The following is a 20,300-nucleotide window of genomic DNA, read 5'->3' as shown; positions in this document are numbered from 1 at the left end:
CCAGTTCTGATTCAGACAGACCCACAATGTCACCAGTCCTTCTCGGCATCACCTGGACGTTCGTTCCTTGGTCAGAATGAGCCCGGGTGTGCACTTCTCAAAGCACCTTGTAATGCAGGAAGTAAAGCAGAGGGCGCCTTGCACAGAGGTAGGGTTCCGGCCCATAGGGAACCTGGTTGGATCCCAGGCCTGGAGGATGTGGGACCCCAGATGGGAAACCATGCAAGACCTTGGGAGCAGTAGAGACCAGACAAGTGGGGCGTGTTGGTCCTTGAGCCAGTGCTTGATCCTGAAGAATTGTGACTGAGTCCTCAGTGACCAGCTCTCAGGATCCTTAAATTCCTCTAGCCAGGAGCGGGATTTTAGTCGTGTGTTCATTTCAGTAAAATGCCAGCAGTCAAGGGTTTATAAGACTTCCTGCTTAAATCCCTGGTCCACTTTTACTGGGGGCCGTTGCTAGCAAGTGGCTGTCAGCATTTTCCAAAGCAGAGCATTCTAGAGGATGGAGGCTGTCTCCAAAAGGAAGCAGGGGCCATTTTGGTTTCTAGGCCCCAGGAGCCCCAGGCTTATCATCTCTAGACTCACCTTGCTGTTGGATCCAGAAGGAGGAGTATGCACTGCCTGTTTCTGCCGTGTTTAAGTCATTGCCCCCAACTTCCTCTGGCCCAGGTGAAGATTCATGCAGGCCCCAAGTTCGCCTCTTATCTGACCTTCAGCCCCTCTGAAGTGAAGTCCCTCCGAACTGAGTACGGGGACCTGGAGCTGTGCATTGAAGTGGTGGACAGTGTGCAGGATGCCATCGACCACATCCACAAGTATGGCAGCTCACACACGGATGTCATCGTCACCGAGAATGGTCAGTCTGCACAGGCAACAGCACGCAGGGTCTGCCTTTTCTGCCTTGACCTCTAAGCTGGCTCTGCTCCGCTCAGCCCCTCTTGGCCTGCAGGAAAACAGTCTCAGCGGACTGCTGATAGTGCCCGGGGTTGGCGGCACTTGCTGGTTCACTTAGTGCTTGTATATCTGTTACCCTGTTGTATTGTCACAGTGGCTGTGGGAGGAAGCAGGGAAGAAGTGATTGACTCCACTTTAAACAGGGCTCACCATATGTCAGTCATCACCATTTAATCCATGCAGCAGTCTTTCCAGATTGCTGGAATAAGCCCATTTTACAGCTGAGGAAGGGCTTCTCAGGTGGCACTAGTGGTAGAGAACCTGCCTGCTTGGTGCAGGAGACGTAAGAGATGCAGGTTTGATCCCTGGGTGGGGAAGATCCCCTGGAGGAAGGCATGGCAACCCACTCCAGTATTCTTGCCTGGAGAATCCCATGGACAGAGGAGCCTAGTGGGCTACAGTCCATGGGGTCACAAAGAGTTGGACCCGACTGAAGTGACTTAGCACATGTGCACACAGGTGCGGAAACCAAGGCTCCAGAGGTTAGGCAGAGAACCAAGTAGCGTAGGGCAAAACCAGCTCTGCATAGTCACTAGTTGCTTCCCCATGTGATCACTGAAAGGCACGCCTGGGTGTCAGGCATGGGAGGCTGACCTGTGGTCAAGGAGAAGCCACCAGTGAGAACAGCTAGTGCTTACCAAGTGCTTGCCATCTGCTGGGTCTGGGAGAGTACTCCCCAGCTGTGAGTTCATTATATCCTCTCCACAAGCTGGGAACTAGGTGATGGTGTCAGTCCTCATTGATCTCAGGCATAGGTTCAGAGACCTGCCCACAGTCACCCAGCTGGTGGGTGTGGAGTTGAGACTTAAGGATTTGGCTCAGAGCCTGGAAGAAACAGTGTAGACAGGCCATTGCCACACTGAGGGTACAGGGAGATCTGGACTCTAACCCAGTCTTTCCCATGTGCCTACTGCTTTGGCAGCATGACTAATGAAGCAGGTTTGCTTTCTTCCTGTTATAGATATTCACAAGTCTATATGTTTAATATTCAGGGAAGTACCCCAGGGGCCTGGGCCCTGACCCAGTCAGGCACTCTTGAGTGGCTGGAAGCAGGGATAGTTTTCCCAGGCCATCCTAACTCAATTTCTTTTCATTGTGCTGCAGAGAAGACAGCTGAGTTCTTTCTCCAGCACGTGGACAGTGCGTGTGTGTTCTGGAATGCCAGCACTCGCTTCTCTGATGGCTACCGCTTCGGACTGGGTAAGAAAGAGTCTGGTCGGAGAGAAAGCAGTCCCTTGTGGATCACTTTGTGGCCCAAGGAGCATCATGAGGGTGGAGGAGATGCCTGGCATTTACAGTCATAAATGTGGTCAGGGTGATGAAGACAGACTGAGGGAAAGTGGATTTGTGAGAGAGAATGGTCACAGCTACCATGAACTGGTAGAAGTCCTGTGTTCTAGGCACTTCACAGGTTAAGAAGGTAGGTACTTGTATTTCCTTTTTCATAGATGAGGATGTTAGGATTCAAAGAAATGAAGTAACTTGCCCAAAGTCACGCAGCTGGTGTTCAGACCCAGACCTGCTTGAGTTCAGAGCCTGGCTCACTCCTTCCACGTTTGGCAGACCACATGTCTGCATGCATGGGTTGTGACAGGTGTGCGTCCAGGGTTCCATGAGGGCACTGCCACTGCAGGCTCACTCCTTCAGAGACACATCCAGGTTGCCTCAGAGATAGGAATCCCCCCAAGGATAGGACAAAAGAGGCATTACTATTACTTATGCTGGGCTGAAATATCAGCATCAGAAATAAACATGTAAGCCCAGAGGTGCAAGGTTGACTTCTTTTTTTTTTTTTTTTCCCCATTTATTTTTATTAGTTAGAAGCTAATTACTTTACAATATTGTAGTGGTTTTTGCCATACATTGGCATGAATCAGCCATGAATTTACATGTGTTCCTCATCCCGATCCCCCCTCCCCAGGGTTGACTTCTAAAATAGACTTTGGAATACAAGGCTTTGGAAAGGCACCCTCCCCCTTTCCGTCATTACTAGTAAAATCTCCATCCCCCCAGTAGTATAAGGATGTTTCAGACAGTCTCTAATTTTCAGGGGTACCCTTATACAAAGCTCCAATAAGGCATTTATGACATATCTGACAATTATTTCAGCTACTTAAAATATTTTAACTCCTCTGAATGTTTGAATAGAGAACTGCCTAGAGGAATAATTCTCACTGAATTATGAAACGTTGTTAAAGGGAATTTTGCTTAGTTATTCTTAGTCATTGGGCTCTTTATTTTTAATTCCCATGTTCTTAAAGAAGAAATAACACACTTGTAAGGGCTGAGGTTCCCAGCGTTCAAGTGAAGGTCCAAGATGGGGGAGGAGCAAAGACCACTGCCTTGTCTTCCCATCAGTCACTCAGAGCAAAAGCTCAGACTCTGGTTGAGTAAATTCCTGTGAAATGTGTGAATAATAGTGACAGATAATATTTACTGAGCATTTACTAGATTTTCAGCAACATGCATAAGTACATCACATGCATTATCTCAGATTCTGTTATTTTCCTGCTTTTCCAAAAGAAAAAACTGAAGCAAGAGATGGTTAGGCAGTATGCCCAAAGTCATGTGGTCTCTATGCCACTAAACCAGTTTGAAGCCAGTGGTCAGTCTCCTTGCCAACCACTGCCCCAGGCACCTCTTTGCTGCCTGCAGCACTGCTCCACTGCTGTCCACTAGCTGGCTGCTTCTCATTTTTCAGGTTTCTTCAGGGAGGCTCCCCCGACCACCCTGTTCCAGGTGCTGCCACCCTGCCAGTCTCTATCCCAGCACCCTCCACTGCACCCCATCACCACATGCAATTATTTGCTGAGGTGTTCTCTGGCTGCCTTACCTACAAGAATACAAGCTCCATGAATTGCATCAATTATTCACATACTTAATCCCCAAGGCCTAGCCCACTGCCTGCTCAGTAAAGTTGGGATGAGCAGGGGAGCTCTGCAGAACACCACGCCAGACCCAGAAAAAGTCTCGATGCCCCATGTCTGAGGCTGGAGCAGGAGGGAGGGAAAGGAACAGTATCCTTTCAAGTATTCAGTCACTGTCTTATGAGCACCTAGCAACTGAGCATTCTGGGGAATATCTAGAGCATGTCCCTTACTATCTAGGGTTTGAAGGATACTTGGGGAGATAAAACCTCTGTACATTGTTGTACACCTCAAACAATGCCCAGATAATGGTACACAATCCAGACACATGACAGATGTCAGAGACAGCACTTGTAGAGTTGTCAAAATGCACTGTGAATAAAATATGAAAGAGACACCCAGACTACAGTCTGTTTCATTAGAAGAAGGGGCCTGACCATGATTTACAGTGAGCAGAGAACCTGTTTATGGGGAGAGTGGAAGTCAGGCCAGCCTAGGGAGGGTAGGTCAGGAGAGGAAAGGGAAAGGTGCCAAGTGAGGAGAAGGAAGAGATGGTCTGGTGGGTAGACAGGAAGCAGAGGCTGGGCAAAGCTGCATCCTCAATCCTTGCTTTCCTGCAGGAGCTGAAGTGGGAATAAGTACATCTCGAATCCACGCCCGGGGGCCAGTGGGACTAGAAGGACTACTGACTACCAAGTGGCTGCTGCGAGGGCAGGACCACGTGGTCTCGGACTTCTCAGAGCACGGAAGTTTAAAGTACCTTCATGAGAACCTCCCTATTCCTCAGCGAAACACCAACTGAGTGCTTTCAGAGGAGAGCCAGGCATGTCCGAGGGGTCTTCACAGTGAAGCTCATCTCAAGCATCTCGGGCTGAGCCCCGTCTTGTCTCCCACCTCCTGGTAGGACCTGTCTGTTGGAAAGTGCACCTCCATGCTTCTGGGCTGTGTGGCAACATCAATCTGGGCTAAGGACTCGTGTTCCAGCACCGTGCCCCCCCCCCCTTTCTCTTTTTTTCTTTTCTCTAAGTTAGAACATAATTGCTCTAGGTAGGGATTTGCATGATTGCTACAGAGAGGGACATTGCTTCACATAGTGCAATTCCTTTTGATGATGAAAACAGAAAGGTGCGGTTTTCCCACATAAAAGGCAATGGAAAAATCACAGTCACTTTTTACCTTTTATCACCTCAATGAGGTAGAGTCTCCTTTGGCATTTGGTTGTTACAAGACCCAGTCATACCTGACAAGTCTCTCCACATTTCATTTCTTTCACACTCTTGGTCTTCAGAAATGAGAGATTTAGAATTTGGAGAGGGGCAGTTCTTATTAGCATTCTCATCAGAAATAGTCACAGAGATGGACTAAATCATTTGCACTGGGCGGGTTGGCCTTCTGTATTTATCTGTGGAGTGAATATAAAAAGCTTTCTAACTGCTTGGCAGCCTCTCCGGATCCAGAGCTCAGCCCTACTTGTGACATGGCTGGAACCAAAGCTGTGGATGGGAGGTGCAAGTTTGAGGATGAAGTACCTACCGCCATTGTGCTTGAAATTTTTATATGAGTTATTTTGTCGTCCTTTCTCTCCAAAACAAAAAATTAGAGAATTATTTTAATACTTTGGATTCTTCCCCCCTTTTTGAGAAATAAAGTTCTTACGAAAAGCCTGTGTGCACTATTCACTTTCTGTCACTCCTCGTTACCCTCTTCCTCTCCCCTCCCCTGGGCTCTTACACCCTGCTCTTACACAGTCTCTTCTCTGAACGTTGATTGGCCTCGACGGTGTCAGGTGTTGATGGGAGCAGCTCAGGCAGATCCCCAGGGGGAGGGACTTAGTCAGAGAGGGGAGGAAAATGAGAGATGAAGCCCCAGGAGCCTAGGGACTAAAAACATGGTGATGGTCTGAAGTTGAGCATGCTGTCCTTGTGCTGGGTCCACACAGCCTTAGGATTGCCTGCTTCATTGACAGCTCTGAGCTCTCCCTCCTTCCATCCTGTTCTTAACACCACTGGTGCCTGATAGTCTGCAGTTGAAAGATTTTTTGTCTCATGGGGGCCCTCCCAAAGAAATAAGCACTCACTTACATGTTTCTTCTTATCCTCTGAGGATGTTTTATGAGCACAAGAATTATGGTGTCATGGGGAGCATGTTCCCAGGCTGGCTCCAGATGCTACCTCTCATCCCGACCCTTACATGGTCAGCCACGTTACCCTGCCTGCCCTGCCCCTGAGTGGGGAGTTCTGGCATAGCTTGCCTGAAAAGGCAATAAACATAGCTGCCTGAAACTGTATGGCAAGTACCACAATCAGCTCCCAACCAGACAACAAATGCCCCTGGAATCAAAAACAGAAAGTGACCCAAGAAGTCCAAGCCCTTGGGAAAGACGCCACTGAAGAGGCAGGCCTGGAACTGGGCCCTGAGAAAGACAAGTTGGGTAAGGAGAGGCCAGAGCATTCAGGCAGGGACTGGGGGAGCAAAAGCTGGAGGGGGATGAAACGCAAGTCAGGGAGCAATGAATATACAAATCTGGAGCTGACGTTCACGTGGGTAAACAAGATAGTACATCCCAGACAGCTGGGAGGTGTAAACTCACCCTTCTTAGGACCTGGGACAAGGGTGAGTTGAGTGCAGGAAGTGCAGCTAAGGTTTAGTCATCCATGAGTCCCCATTCTCCCTGTGCAGCCACCTCAGTCCTTAGTCCATTTCTGCAGAGACTGTGGGCTGTCAGAATTCTCCCCTCTTCCCTCAAAAGGAAAGCGATCCCCAAAAGAAGACCAGAGAGCAGCCGTAGCCTCACCAGGACTCCCACCCAGACTGTCTTCCAGCACTTGGCTTGTCCTTGCTCTAGGAAGCCAGCTCTCTATTCCAAAATCCTTTCTGTGGTCCTACCCTCCTACTTCCCTTTCTTGGCCACCAACTCCTGGCAACACGAGCTGCTGAACAAACCAATCCTGAAGTTCCCACCTCCCCACCTAGGGGTGAAAAGCCCTCAACAAATGTTTTTATTCTTCAAACCAAGTTTACTTGGGTTTAGGTTTTCTATTACTTAGAAATAATGATAATAAAGGTAGTTATAATAGTAATAAAAATAATGTTTGACAATATATTCATACATTATGGGGGCATTTACAAAATTATTAATATTCATACAGAAAGAAAATTGGGCAGCCATAGACTAGATGCTAATAGGTATTATTTGCTCTATATCCTTTATTTTATGAAACCACCTCTCCCCTATTTTGCAGCAACCTTGCTGAGTTCCTGTGATTCAAGGGGCTTGGCAGGGGGTGTGGGGTGGTCATCTCCCCCTGATAAGCCACCTGGTGAGCCTCTCTTTAGATTCCCTACTATCCATCGATGAACAGTGCACCCAGGTGCTCACTGACCACTGGGTGACATGGATATTCTGGGCAGAGTTATGGAGGTGGAAGGGGACTTCTCTGAGACCCATGGACCATTTGGGACATTGGCAACCTAAATTGATTATATGTCGTTGCTGACTCCAAATCATCTCCTAAGCAGCATCTTCATTCTTGCCCAGCCATGGATGTAAACATGCCTTGGAGTCTACTGAAGTGGAAGGTGGGGTTAATGTTACAGTGTCTTTTCTGCTGGTGTTGCTGGCAAAAATCAATGAAGACCTTTGCAACTGCTCTTTTGGCAGCACTCGCCCTTTAGTGAAAATGAGAGGTAAAACTTCTTTCAATATTCAGTGAGCACCAATTGTGTGTTGTGTGCTGAGTATAAGAGACATTCCCCATCCAGTGGTTCAACGCTTAACCTGAGCATTACTGTTCTACGCCCAATAGTTCTTAACTTCCAATCTCTACCACCTATCTTACCCCCATTCCTAGGAGAAACCCTTTAGCCAATAGGAAGACACCAGACTAGACAGATTTGTTGTAGGGGGATTGTAGGGGACTGTAGGGGAGGCGGGTTCCCTACCACCTTAGAGAAAAGACACCTGGTTCTAGGTTCCAGCTGGCCCCAAGAATGCTCTGACACTAGAGGGCAATCAGGGTCCACAGACCTAAGGAGGTCTGTCCTCAAGTCTGGATGAGCTAGACTCCGCCAGCATCCTCAGACTGTCCACCTGGAGACGAAGTGCTTAGCACAGCCCAGGGACTTGCAGAAATCCATCTACTTAGAAGGTAAGAACATGGGCTTCAGGTGATAAGAAGCAGAACAGAATTTGGGCCTTGACTGCACCACCTGCTAGCTGTTTGAGTTGGGGAAAGTGTCTTTGAATTTTGATAACACTTATCTGTAACTGGGCTTTGTGAAATTATATATAAAGCACTCAGTGCAATGGCCAGCCTGTGGTAAACCGTCAGTACTGTTAGCTGTATTATTCGTTTTGTTCTAGCTTTCACTTAGTTCTGGACATTTCTATTTTAAGTCCAAACATCTTTTCCTAGGAAATGAAGTGGGGGACACTCTTGGGAGATAATCTAGTACTTAACAGGCACTATAGCAAGAGTCCTTACAGATGATGCCACAGCAATCTGAATGAATTATCTCTTATTTTCTAGGCTCAGAAACCGAGGCTCAGAGAAGTGAAAGTGGCTAGCCATATCCAACTCTGTGATCTGATGGACTATACTGTCCATGGAATTCTCCAGGCCAGAATACTGGAGTGGGTAGCCTTTTCCTTCTCCAGGGGATCCTTCCAACCCAGGGATCGAACCTAGGTCCCCCACATTGCAGGCAGATTCTTTACCAGCTGAGCCACAAGGGAAACCCTGGAGAGTCTGAGTAAATCCCTAGGTCACACAGTTAGGAAGTGGCAGAACCTAGATTAGAACCAGATAAGTGGGCTTCAAAGCTCTTCACCACTACAGCAGGCTACAGTAGTAGTGTTTTCCTAGAAGTTCCTATACCTTAGCCCAAGGCAGGTTGTAAGGTAGAAGAAGGAGGTTGCCATAGCTACTAACTAGACCCCTTTTCAAGTAATCAGATCCTAGGTCTGCTCCAGTTTTGCAAGAGGAGATGCTTGTCTGGAAACTCTCCTCAACACCTGGCCCTGGAGGGAGCCGACTGCACCTGAATTATTTAGAGAGTCCCTAGACATTTGATATAATGAGCAGGTGTGGATGCTTCTCCAACTTTCCCCCAAACATGCCTTTACTGACCCCCTCCGCCTCCCCTAGTTGCCTATGAGGAAAAAAAGAGGCATCAGCCTTCCCACATTGTGTTTGTCTACCTCCTTCGTTCTCTATCCTGAAAATTTTTCATAAGAAATGGGCTATTTTCCTTGGAAATCTCAAAATACTGTTGGTTTGAGTTGAAATTTATGTAAATAGAACCCTAACTAGTCAAATGGATAAGTTGTCTTTTTCTGTTGATACACACACAGTGCATTTTCCTCTATCCTAAAGTTGTACAAGTCAAACCAAAAGACTGAATTTGAATAAATGGAAAAAAAAAGGTAACAAAAATATTCATACTATGGATTTCAATCACATTAAAAAAATTATGCTTAGAAAAAAGACTGGAAGGAAATATAAAGTGGCACTTGGCCTATAGTTTTTACACCATATTAACATATGGAATAACATGGTGGCAGTTATTAATGAATTCAATGATTCTGGTAATAGGGTGTGCTCCCCACTCATACATCCCTGTGTACCTCTCACATACACCTCTTACCTAGACCATCCAGCCATCCATAGCTTCCGTTCTCTCATTTCTTATTCATAGGCCAGGAGTGAGGTCACTGCAGCCTGAAATTGTCCTGGTGAAGAATTGCTTCCAAGATTGTTCCTGATCCTCTGTATCTAATCTGTAACTCTGTGTTGTTTTCAGCATCTTTTGTAGTAACCCAGTTAGATTTTAATGTGAAATTAAGCTGAAACCATTGAATCTTAATATTTTAAGTATCTATCTCTTTACAGTGAACTATTTGAAAACAATTAGCCATTAAAAAACCTTGTTTGTAAAGAATATTGACTGATATGGGGAAGAGGCTCACTACAAAATGTTGAAGAAAAAACTTGTCTATACCTCCATATCCATAGTTCCTCCACATCCACAGATTCAACCAACCATGGACTATATAGTATTGTAGTATTTACTATTGAAAAACACCTGTGTATAAGTGATCCTGCACAATTCAAATCCATGTTGTTGGAAGGTTGACTGTAGTTATTCTAGGTTCATATCTATAGTATTTTATCTTTGATAAAAAAATATTTGAAGCACATATGGCAAAATTTTAACATTTGGTCTTAATGCTGGTTAGTAATATAACAGTGATAACTGTTATATTACTCTCTCTGAATTCTTTTGCAATTAAAAAAGAACAGTGAAAAGATATTTATTGTTCATATTGACATCCTAACCCAGTTATTTTTTTTTAACCCAGTTATTTTATCAGATTTTCTGATATCCCAATTATAATGTCTGTAATAATGTAGTTAAAGAATAAGTATTTTCTTTTAAAAAATAAAATAAGAAAAACTTGACTTTAAAGAGGATAGTTAAAATTTCCCAGCTAGGAAAAAGACTGGAAGAAAATGTATCAAAATATTATGAGAGATTATTTTTTATTTTTATTGAAATATAGTTGATTTACAATGTCATATTAGTTTCAGGTATACAGCAAAGTGATTCGGTTTTATATATATATATACATATAGTCTTTTTTAGATTATTTTCCATCATAGGTTATTAGAAGGTACTGAGTATAGTTCCCTGTGCCATAAAGTAGATCCTTGTTGGTTATCTATTTTATATATAGTACTGTATATTTTAATCCCAAACTCCTAATTTATCCCTTCCCCCTCTTTTTCTCTCCATAAATTTGTTTTTTAGTCTGTGAGTCTATTTCTGTTTTTTAAATAAGTTCATTTGTGTCATATTTTAGATTCCACATACAAATGATATATTTGTCTTTCTCTGACTTGCTTCACTTAGTATGATAATCTCTAGATCCATCCATGCTGCTGCAAATATCATTATTTCATTCTTTTTTATGGATAAGTAACATTCCACTATGTATATATACCATATCTTCTTTATTCATTCATCTGTTGATGGACATTTAGGTTGTTCTCATGTCTTAGATATTGTAAGCAGTGCTGCTATGAACATTGGGGTGCATGTATCTTTTCGAATTAGAGTTTCCTCTGGATATATGCCCAGGAGTGGGATTACTGGATCATATGGTAACTTTATTTTTAGTTTTTTAAGAAACCTCCATACTGTTCTCCATAGTGGCTGCACCAATTTACATTCCCACCAACAGTGTAGAAGAGCTCCTTTCTCTCCACGCCCTCTCTTGTCAGTGGTTCTTGCTGAGTTGTTGTTTTTATTGTCCAGTCACTCAGTCATGTCCGACTCTTTGCAACCCCATGGACTGCAGCATGCCAGGCTTCCCTGTCCTTCACTGGGACTAATAATGAGTTTTACTCATCATTATACTTTTCCATTTTCCAAAGTTTCTATTTTACTACTTGAAATATTTTTAGAACATTTTTCTTGTTTTCATAGCTACTAATATTTATTCCTGTGGGAAATTAGTGGTATGATGGCAAATAAAATTTATGATAACAGTCTTTTAACTCTGCTGCTGCTGCTGCTGCTGCTAAGTCACTTCAGTCGTGTCCGACTCTGTGCAACCCCATAGATGGTAGCCCACCAGGCTCCTTTGTCCCTGGGATTCTCCAGGCTTTTTTTCCCCATCCCATCCCACGTTGTAGTCTGTCTTTTACAAAGAAGAAATCAAGGCTCAGGGGGCTGTCTTGGAACTGGACCTCTGCCCGCTAGGGAGATTGTCAGTTCTTGGGCACCTCCAACCACTGGCTGGTGGTTTGCCTGTTGCTGTGCTGATTTTACTCCCATGCTCAGAGCCCTCCCAAAGCAAAGAAATGTCCAAAAGCTATGAAGTGTTTCTGCTCCAGGTCCTTCACTGAACTCAAGTTTTCCTTCCCTAACTCACAAATAAGACTACATCTCTGTGTTGCCAGATTCTGTTTCCATGCAGACAATTAGATGGTAAATAATTCAAGAGAACGGAAACTGGCAAAGTGGTGTGTGATGTCCAAATAGCTATCTTGTTTACCCTCTGGTGTAAACTTCAGGCTTGTCTGCAAGTCAGAGCCCCAGGAGTAGGTAAAATGTGCAAACACAGGAATGTCCCTCTTTCCATTCTCTCCCATCTTTGACTATTGTTGAGGGTAAGAATTGAGTTGCCCAGTTTGGTTAAAGTGAAACAGCATGGCTTTGGCAGAAAGATTCAGCTGACTTCTTAGGTAAGTCCATAATTCCTCTGATGATGGGTTGGATGTCCAGAATCTAAAAGCATCTACTTCCCCTTGTGTTGAGGATTCGTGATCCAAAGCTGAGGTCTCAGCGATTTCACCATGCATCCTCCCTGTCTTCCTTCTGTGCAGTGAGGGAGATAACGTTTCACCAGGCCCTTCTAAAGCTGCCTGTCATTAAAGAAGCAGTCTTAGTTAAGACTCTGAGTTATAGGTAACAGAAACCACCTCCACCTTGCTGATGAAGAGAAGGGTAATGTATTATTTGGACACAGCGTGTCTCATAAAGCCCAGAGGCAAAAAAATTTAGAGCTGGCCCACCCTCTCAAGAGACTGATACTAGCTCAGGCAAAAAAGAGAAATTTGTACCTCAAGTAAGCAAACCACAGTGAAGGTGAGTGACTAGAATCAGGGGTCCCAACATCCCCTCAGTGCTTCCACGCCTCTTCTTTCTGCACGAGGGCTTCCTTTCCTCTTACTGGAGACTTCCATGAACATGGGACATAGCCAGTGAAATCTTGCAGACTTACGCTCACAACTCTGTCTCACCATACCCTCCCTGCCAGTCACAAAACTAAAAAGACTCTCAGCTCCCAGTTTCAGTGTGGAAAGACTCTGGTTGGCCTACTCAGGCCACTTATCCCCCCACTATAGTGACTCTGTAGAGGAGGGGCTATGGCATGGTCTGGGGCGATTCAGTCATACATACCTGTTTACCTGTACCATGATTAAATCTTGAGATCATTTCATAGGACTTCCTCTTCTGACAGGATGTAATATGCAACAATAGTCCAATGTTCCTGTGGAACAACCAGAAACAACTGGATAAGTTACAAAAATTATATTTTTTAAAGACATTGGGGAGGAGTAGCAGCAACAAAGACCAATAAGATTCTGGAGAGGAAAGAGCCTTTTCTAAATGGATCTCTGACCATTTTCTTCCCTGGAGATATTTGCCAAAGCTGGGATAGAGCTTGACCCAGGCATAAGGTCTTTCCTGGGACAAAAAAACTCACAGAACTTTTGATGATCACTGTGATCTGGCCTAACACTGGGATCTAGAGGAGCTCTAAACACGTGGCCAGTTTTCCCCATGTAGCACTTGCTGAATTCTGGGATGCATCAGGAGAGACTGGGTTATAAGTGTCTCATAGCGGAGAGAAATTTCCAACAGGCTTGTAGTAGTGATGAAAGAAAGAGGGATGAGGGCCGCATCAAATATGGCAGCTGTCCCTCAAGACAGTTGCTGAATTTTGAAACAGTGTGGGGCAGAACAAAGAGCCAGAGCTCCTAAGAGCAGAACTAAATCTTCCACAGGCTTTCAGAGTTAAGAAGACAGATACCCAGCAGACTGTCAGTCAAAAGCTCGAGTAGGCTCCCTCCAAGGAACAAGATGACCCAGAGCTGTACTGGGACTAATACAATAGCAATTCAGCCCCAGCTCAGCTGAATCCTTGACTAGACTGAGATGATCAGTCTTTTATACCATTAAGAAACATGCAAAGAGCAGGAAAATGTGACTAATAATTAAAAGAAAAAGTAGAGAATCAAAGCAGACTACAAATGATTCTGACATTTGAGTTAGCAGACTAGGACTGTGTAATAAGTGTTATAAACTTATGAGAGAAAATCTAGAAAAGGAAAAGAACACAACATATGAAGAGAGAAAGAATTTTAGCAGAACTAGAATCTATATTTAAAAAAAAAAGAATCAAATAGACATTCTAGAACTGATCAATGCAATATCTGAAATTAAGAACTCACTAAATGAAATGCTTCCTTACCAATTGATAAATACCTATCAGTCCAAGCCTCCATGGCCACCTGGCCCTTCCTGGACCACCCTGGACTTCCCCATGATTCAACAACTGAAATGTTTATTGCTGACCCAGCCCGGGGCTTCTAGGACCCTGCGTTACCACTGCTGCAAGGATTCCTTCTGATTGGTTGGTGTCTGTGCTTTTCCCATTTGTCAACTGCTTTGATGTTACTTGGTACTGTCATTGAAAGTCCCCACCAGAAACAAGTGATTGAAGTTGGGAAGAAAGAATCCCCCAAAGAGGGCAATACCAGAATAAAAGGAAAAATGAAAGGACATAGAAAGGGGTGTGTTTGTTCACCATGAGGTTCACTAACAGAGCCAGAAATCTGAAACTGAAGGCTGCTATTTGCTGAATTTTCATTGTGCTAAATTTCCTATCTACTATGGCCACGGAGAATGGAATGAGTTGTGGAGAAGAGACTGAGTGATGAGTTGGACTAGCTAGATATGTTTGCTATGTTGCTTGGTCTCTGGACTCTGATTGAGTGACAGCTCACACACCAGTTTATCTCATGGAACACTAAGGAGAGCTGCAGAGATTTGAGTTTCCTCAAAGGCAAAAGAATCTGGTGAGAATTAAATGCCTTTCAGAGTGCAGGGCCAGAGAACAGGTTTTAGAAACAGATAATTCTGGGTTCAGAACCCATACCTGCAAACCCACTTAGCTGGTTGTTTGACCTTGGGCAAGTCACTTTGCCTCTCCTATTTGTCTCATAGGCTGGTAGAAGGCACTGTTTGTTAACTGCCTAACAGTTTCCTCCCTTCTTTGCTGAAAAAGGCCTCATTGTTCTTTCAGAGTGTTTCACTCTTTCTCTGTCAGCTCAGGGGTGAATAATGCTTGGTCTAGGCCATTGTAGTAATTCTACACCCTGATCAGTGCTTGAATTAAGCATGTGTGTATGATGGCCCTGTTCCAGCCATTGAGATGAGAGGGGTGATCAACCAAAAGCTTCTTAGAAAGCTTTTCTTATACTTAAAAGAGCCCATGCCTCTGCTAAACATTGTCTTGTTCAATTGGATGCTTGGAAATTCAGCAAAAATTTTATAGTCATGAGAGGAGCTGGCCTGGAAACTCAAGCCAACTGAACAAAAAGATGGAAAGAACCTGGGTCCCTGATGACATCATTGAGCCCCCAGTTTAACCAGCCCTAAAGCTGCCCTTGCTATGAACTTCTTGTTACATACGTTGTTTAGTCACTAAGTCGTGTCTGACTCTTTTGTGACACCATGGACTGTAGCCTGGTAAGCTCCTCTGTCCCTGAGATTTCTCAGGTAAGAATACTACAGTGGGTAGCCATTTCCTTTTCCAGGGGATCTTACTGACCCAGGGGTCAAACCCACGTCTTCTGCTTTGGCAGGTAGATTGTTTACAACCTAGCCACCAGGGAAGTTCTATTACATATGAAATAACTAATTTCCTTATTGTGAGTTTGAGATTTCTCTTATGCAGAGTCAAAAGCTTCCTAATGAACTTAGGATTGTGTTATTGAAGATTAGATTAAATCAAATAATTTGTGTAAAGCTCTTAGCATAGTTCCTGGTATAAAAAGTGCTTAAGGGACTTCCCCGGTGGCCCAGTGGCTAAGACTCCGTGCTCCCAATGCAGGGGGCCCTGGTTTGACCCCTAGTCTGGAAACTAGATCCCATACACCGCAACTAAGACCCCAAGCAGCCAAATAAATGAATAAATTTTTCAAAAGTGCTCAAAAGAATAATAGGTATTATTTTTATAACACCACCATCATCAGTATCATTGTTATTTTATTTCACCTTATTGCTTCAGCTCTGGTTATAGGCAGAGGAAAATAAGTCTGGGATTTAAAGATGTGATGATAGGGATGAAGGTGTCAGAGGAAGGGAGGTGAATCCAGGTGCTTTGGCTCCTCATCCAGTGGTTCTTCTAACAGTGGTTTTAGTTAAGAGTTTTTCTTTGCTGGTATGTGTGCATAAGGCAGTAGAAACTGACATAGTTTAGTTCAAACCAATACACAAAAAAATAATTTTTTGAAGGTTATGGAGTGTGTCATCTAAATGAAGAAAGAAATGAACAAAGAAAATTTAGTCAAGGAAGGAATTAGGACAATACCAAATACCTCTGTGGTCAGCATCCATGGACCTCATGCCATTGGTGTGACTGTCTCAAAAGGGTATTTTTGTTTGTTTGATTTTTAAGTGCTATTAGGAACTCATAAGTTTAAGCATATTTAAAGAACTTGGGTTCAATGAAGTTATAATACTTATTGACTATCCCATCATTGGCCAGTGGGATTGTGGGAGCCTCCCATCTGTTCCTAATCCCTCTTGGCCCAAATCCAGTAGAGTTTGATGGGCTCTTACTTTCTGTGGACTCAATTTCCTAGATAATGTCTAAGATCCTTCTTGTTCTTCTTCTTTTTTGTATCTATCTGTTTGGTTGGGGCAGGTAGTGTGGCCCATGGGATCTTTGATCTTCATCGAGGAGTGTGGTATCTAGTTCCCTGACCAGGAATCAAACCCAGAGCCCCTGCATTTAAAGTACAGTCTTGGCCACTGGACCACCAGGGAAGTCCTAGATTATATTCAAGCAATTACTGTTCATTTTTTAGATGTGATAATGTTTTAGTTATAAAAGACTTATCTTTCAGAGTGACATACTAGAATATTTGTGGGTAAAATTATACAATGTCTAAGACTTGCTTCAAAATAATCTGTGAGAAGATTTAGGGGTCAGTTAGATGGGAGTACTGGAAAGTTACATAAGCCATTAAGGGATGATTCTTGGAGCTGGGTAATGGGTACATGTGAGTTTATTTTGTGTTCTCTGTACTGTGTATGCTCGAAACTTAATAAGCATTTAAGGAGGTACGTGCCAGCACAGAGGACTCTGAGATGAAGCAGACACCATCTCTCCTCTAGCGCACCTTACAGCCTGGTTCCCAAACTTTTATCACCAAGCACCTTTTCTGTCATTCTTTATCCTGGCAAGCCCCATGTTCAAATGATTCTGATCACTAAATAAAGCTATTTATCATGTAATAATTTAAAATGACTGTATCTCTGTATGGTGGATGGACCTGGAGATTATAATACTAAGTGAGGTAAGTCAGATACAGACAAATATCATATGATATTGCTTATATGTGGAATCTAAAATATGACAAATGAATGAACAAATGAATTTATTTACAAAACAAAAGTAGACCACAGACATAGAAAGCAAACTTGTGGTTACCAAAGGGGAAAGGGGGAATAAATTAGGAGTTTGGGATTAAAATATACACAACACTATGTACAAACAATAAGGACAACATTGTAAACCAACTATACTTCAATTAGTAAATAAATAATAAAAATACTGTATGTCTTGAATGGCTTGAAGTGTTCAAACATTTCTGCTCTTGTGGCACCTGAAAGGAAACGTTGGCTGGGAACCACAAAGTTGTCCAGCTTTAAAATTTTAAGGAGATGGAAATGAGGTAGATGATGAGGCTGCTAAGGCCATAGGTTGGCAGAAGTGGGACTGGGGCCTAGTTCTCCTAAGTCCACTACTTTTTCCAGTGTACCATTGGAGGTATTTTTGGAGTGTGTATATTATCTAGTTTACTGTACTGGAAACAGTCATGTATGAGCCTGTCACTTTTTTTTTTAAGGCTCAGCTATGCCAGTTTTTTCAACTTTTCCTCATAGATTTTATTTACTCACCACCTTCTCATACTATTTCAGGCTGTCTGACACATTACCACTTTGTTTAAAATTTTCCTCCATGGCAGGTTTCTTAGCACTTATTTTCCTCACCCCTCTTCAGTTAAGAGTGGAACTAAGTGAAGATGTCAAGCACAGTCAACTCTTGGTTATCTGGGGGCAGGTTGGCCAATTTTCTGTCAATCATGGTAAAAACAAAACAAAAAACTCCCAGAGCCACCATACAATAGGTATAGAACAGAAATCAATAGATGCCACATGGATTAACTTTGATATTAGAATGTCCTCCTTTCACCAGTCCCACAGTGTATATAGGTTGGTTTACTGAGAAATGTCTGTATATGAGAATTCAGTACTTTATTTTGGATGCTTGTCACAAACACTTTTACTGAAGTTTCTGGTGTTAAAGGGCAGCTTAGCAATGCTTCAGTTGCAACCTCTTCTCCATTGAAGAAGATTTTCCTCTCAAAATGGCAGGACCACACACCTCCTCCCAAGCCTCTATGTAGCTGACTCTGTAGAGCCAATAATCAACCTTGAGTGCCAATGTTCTCATATTCAAGATTGAAATCTTTAAAAGCCCTTTTGGATGGTACTGTGGTCAACCCTTGTCTCTTCTGGGAATTACTTGGTTTCCTTCCTGAATTTCTATCAAGGAGAAAAAGAGGCTTGATTTGCCCCCAGCCAGAACAAGAAGTGGCTTTCACAGCAGCTGGTTGGAATGGAAAACCAGGATCAGATCCTCCTCCAAAAAGCTCTCACGTGAAAAGGGATGAAGTTTCAGTTATCTGCTCCAATTTGACAAGGTCCAAAAGCTTCTCGAAAATCCAGAATTTCTTATTTAAATTAATGAAAGAAGAAACACAAACTATAAGGAGAGCCAAGTTTTATCCCTGATACACTCAAGGGTCCAGGAGAGCTTTGAACCCCAACATCACGGTTTAAGAGCTGAGTATGAGGAGTAACTATCAGTACCAGGAAAAATCCCTCAGGACAGGATGCTCTGTCACCCCACAGCCTGGACGCTTGGCCTCAATTCTGCCTTTGGATGTTCCCTGGACACCTTGCAGGTCAACCTACTTATCACCCTGCCTCCCTGATTTTCCTGCTTTACTTCTAGTCTAGATATTCACAACTGCCTATGATACAAGTTTAGCAAACTGGACATCAAAGAGTCCATTATCCCCACTGGATAAAAGTTATTTGGTACAAGAGTTAGAAAAAAAATCATAATTAATAGCAAAATATCTGAAGGACTTCCATTAAGGTCAGGAACAAGACAGGCAACTCACTGTGGTGTAGTAATGCAGTGGACAAGGAAAGGAGCAGGAAACACACACACAGGGGAGAGGAAAGAGAGCTTCCTGTTTCCCCTCCATCCTCGCTGCTGATGGCTTCCTCTCCAGTCTTGATTTTACCGCTCAGTCTGTGGCAAGGAACAGATGGAAAACAGCCCGTAGTTTAAGACGCCTGTGTGGTAAGGCAATTATGAGCACTTCCCGACTTTACTGTTACCAGGTTGATCATTTCCTCTTGGCTGTCTGGAGCCACGGGAGGAAACAGAATAGAAAAGGAAAATAAAAAGAAAGAAAGAAAAAAAATGACTTTACTGGTTAGTTTCCAAGATACCAGAAAGCTGGGAGGAAAAACAAAAAGCAAGAATTGAGCAAGAAGGACAAGAAAAAGACAAAGGGAGAATGGACATGTGGATGATGGATGAGTAGCAAGGGGTAGGATGGAGAGGTAGAAGCCTGAGGTGGAGATTGAGCTGGAGAAAATGGAAAGAAATAAGAGCCAGGAAAACATGTGGATGCAGGAACTAATGTCTTATCTTGACTGAAGGAGCTTGGGGGTGTCTGAGATGGAGCTGGGTTAGCAGGAAGATTTTACTGGGGAAAAAAGTAGCTTGCAGAGGCATAGAGTGCTATTAGTTAGTTAGTTCAGTCACTCAGTTGTGTCCGACTCTTTGCAACCCCACGGACTGCAGCACTCCAGACCTCCATGTCCGTCACCAACTCCCAGAGTTTACTCAAACTCAAGTCCATTGATCAGTGATGCCATCCAACCATCTCATCCTCTGTCGTCTCCTTCTCCTGCCTTTAATCTTTCTCAGCATCAGGGTCTTTTCAAATGAATCAGCTCTTCGCATCAGGTGGCCAAAGTATTGGAGTTTCAGCTTCAAAATCAGTCCTTCCAATGAACACTCAGGACTGATCTCCTTTAGAATGGACTGGTTGGATCTCCTTGCAGTCCAAGGGGCTCTCAAGAGTCTTCTCCAACACCACAGTTCCAAAGCATCAGTTCTTTGGCGCTCAGCCTTCTTTATAGTCCAACTCTCACATCCATACATGACTACTGGAAAAACCATAGCCTTCACTAGATGGACCTTTGTTGGCAAAGTAGAGCGCAATAACATCCTAAGGATAGTTTGTGGAAGCTACAAGTCCTTAGAGACGTACCAGGTACTCTGCTAAGTGGTTTACATTCACTGGGTCATTCAATTTAACCCTTACCCCACTTCTGTTAGGTAGGTGCTCTTAGTTTTTCCCTTTGTACAGGTGAAGAAACTGGGGTTCAGAGAAATTAAGTCATTTGCCCAAGATCAGTCATTTAACAAAAAGTAGGTTGGGATTCGACCCAAGAGTGCTAATGCCAGAGCCTTGGCTGAGTAATGTTCAACTTCGCTTCTCCAAATTCTTATCTGACTTGACCTAGTTT

The 20,300-nt window shown here is 43.6% G+C and overlaps 1 protein-coding gene across 4 annotated transcripts in view; it reads left to right on the top strand.

The window, feature by feature from the left end:
- The window catches only part of ALDH18A1 (aldehyde dehydrogenase 18 family member A1), a 39,336-nt gene extending 33,836 nt beyond the window's left edge, over window positions 1–5,500 (top strand). For all 4 annotated transcript variants that reach the window (XM_065922960.1, XM_065922961.1, XM_065922958.1 and 1 more), the window contains exons 16-18: window positions 670–856; window positions 2,059–2,154; window positions 4,442–5,500. In XM_065922960.1, the coding sequence (XP_065779032.1) occupies window positions 670–856; window positions 2,059–2,154; window positions 4,442–4,623 (465 nt within the window). In that variant the 3' untranslated portion in view covers window positions 4,624–5,500. The remainder of the gene's footprint in view (window positions 1–669; window positions 857–2,058; window positions 2,155–4,441) is intronic.
- Window positions 5,501–20,300: the final 14,800 nt, after the last annotated feature.

The sequence above is a fragment of the Muntiacus reevesi genome, chromosome 2 (genome assembly GCF_963930625.1).
Source record: "Muntiacus reevesi chromosome 2, mMunRee1.1, whole genome shotgun sequence".
NCBI lineage: Eukaryota > Metazoa > Chordata > Mammalia > Artiodactyla > Cervidae > Muntiacus > Muntiacus reevesi.
The sequence above is the reverse complement of the archived record's forward strand: the minus strand, read 5'-3'. Positions and strand labels throughout refer to the sequence as shown.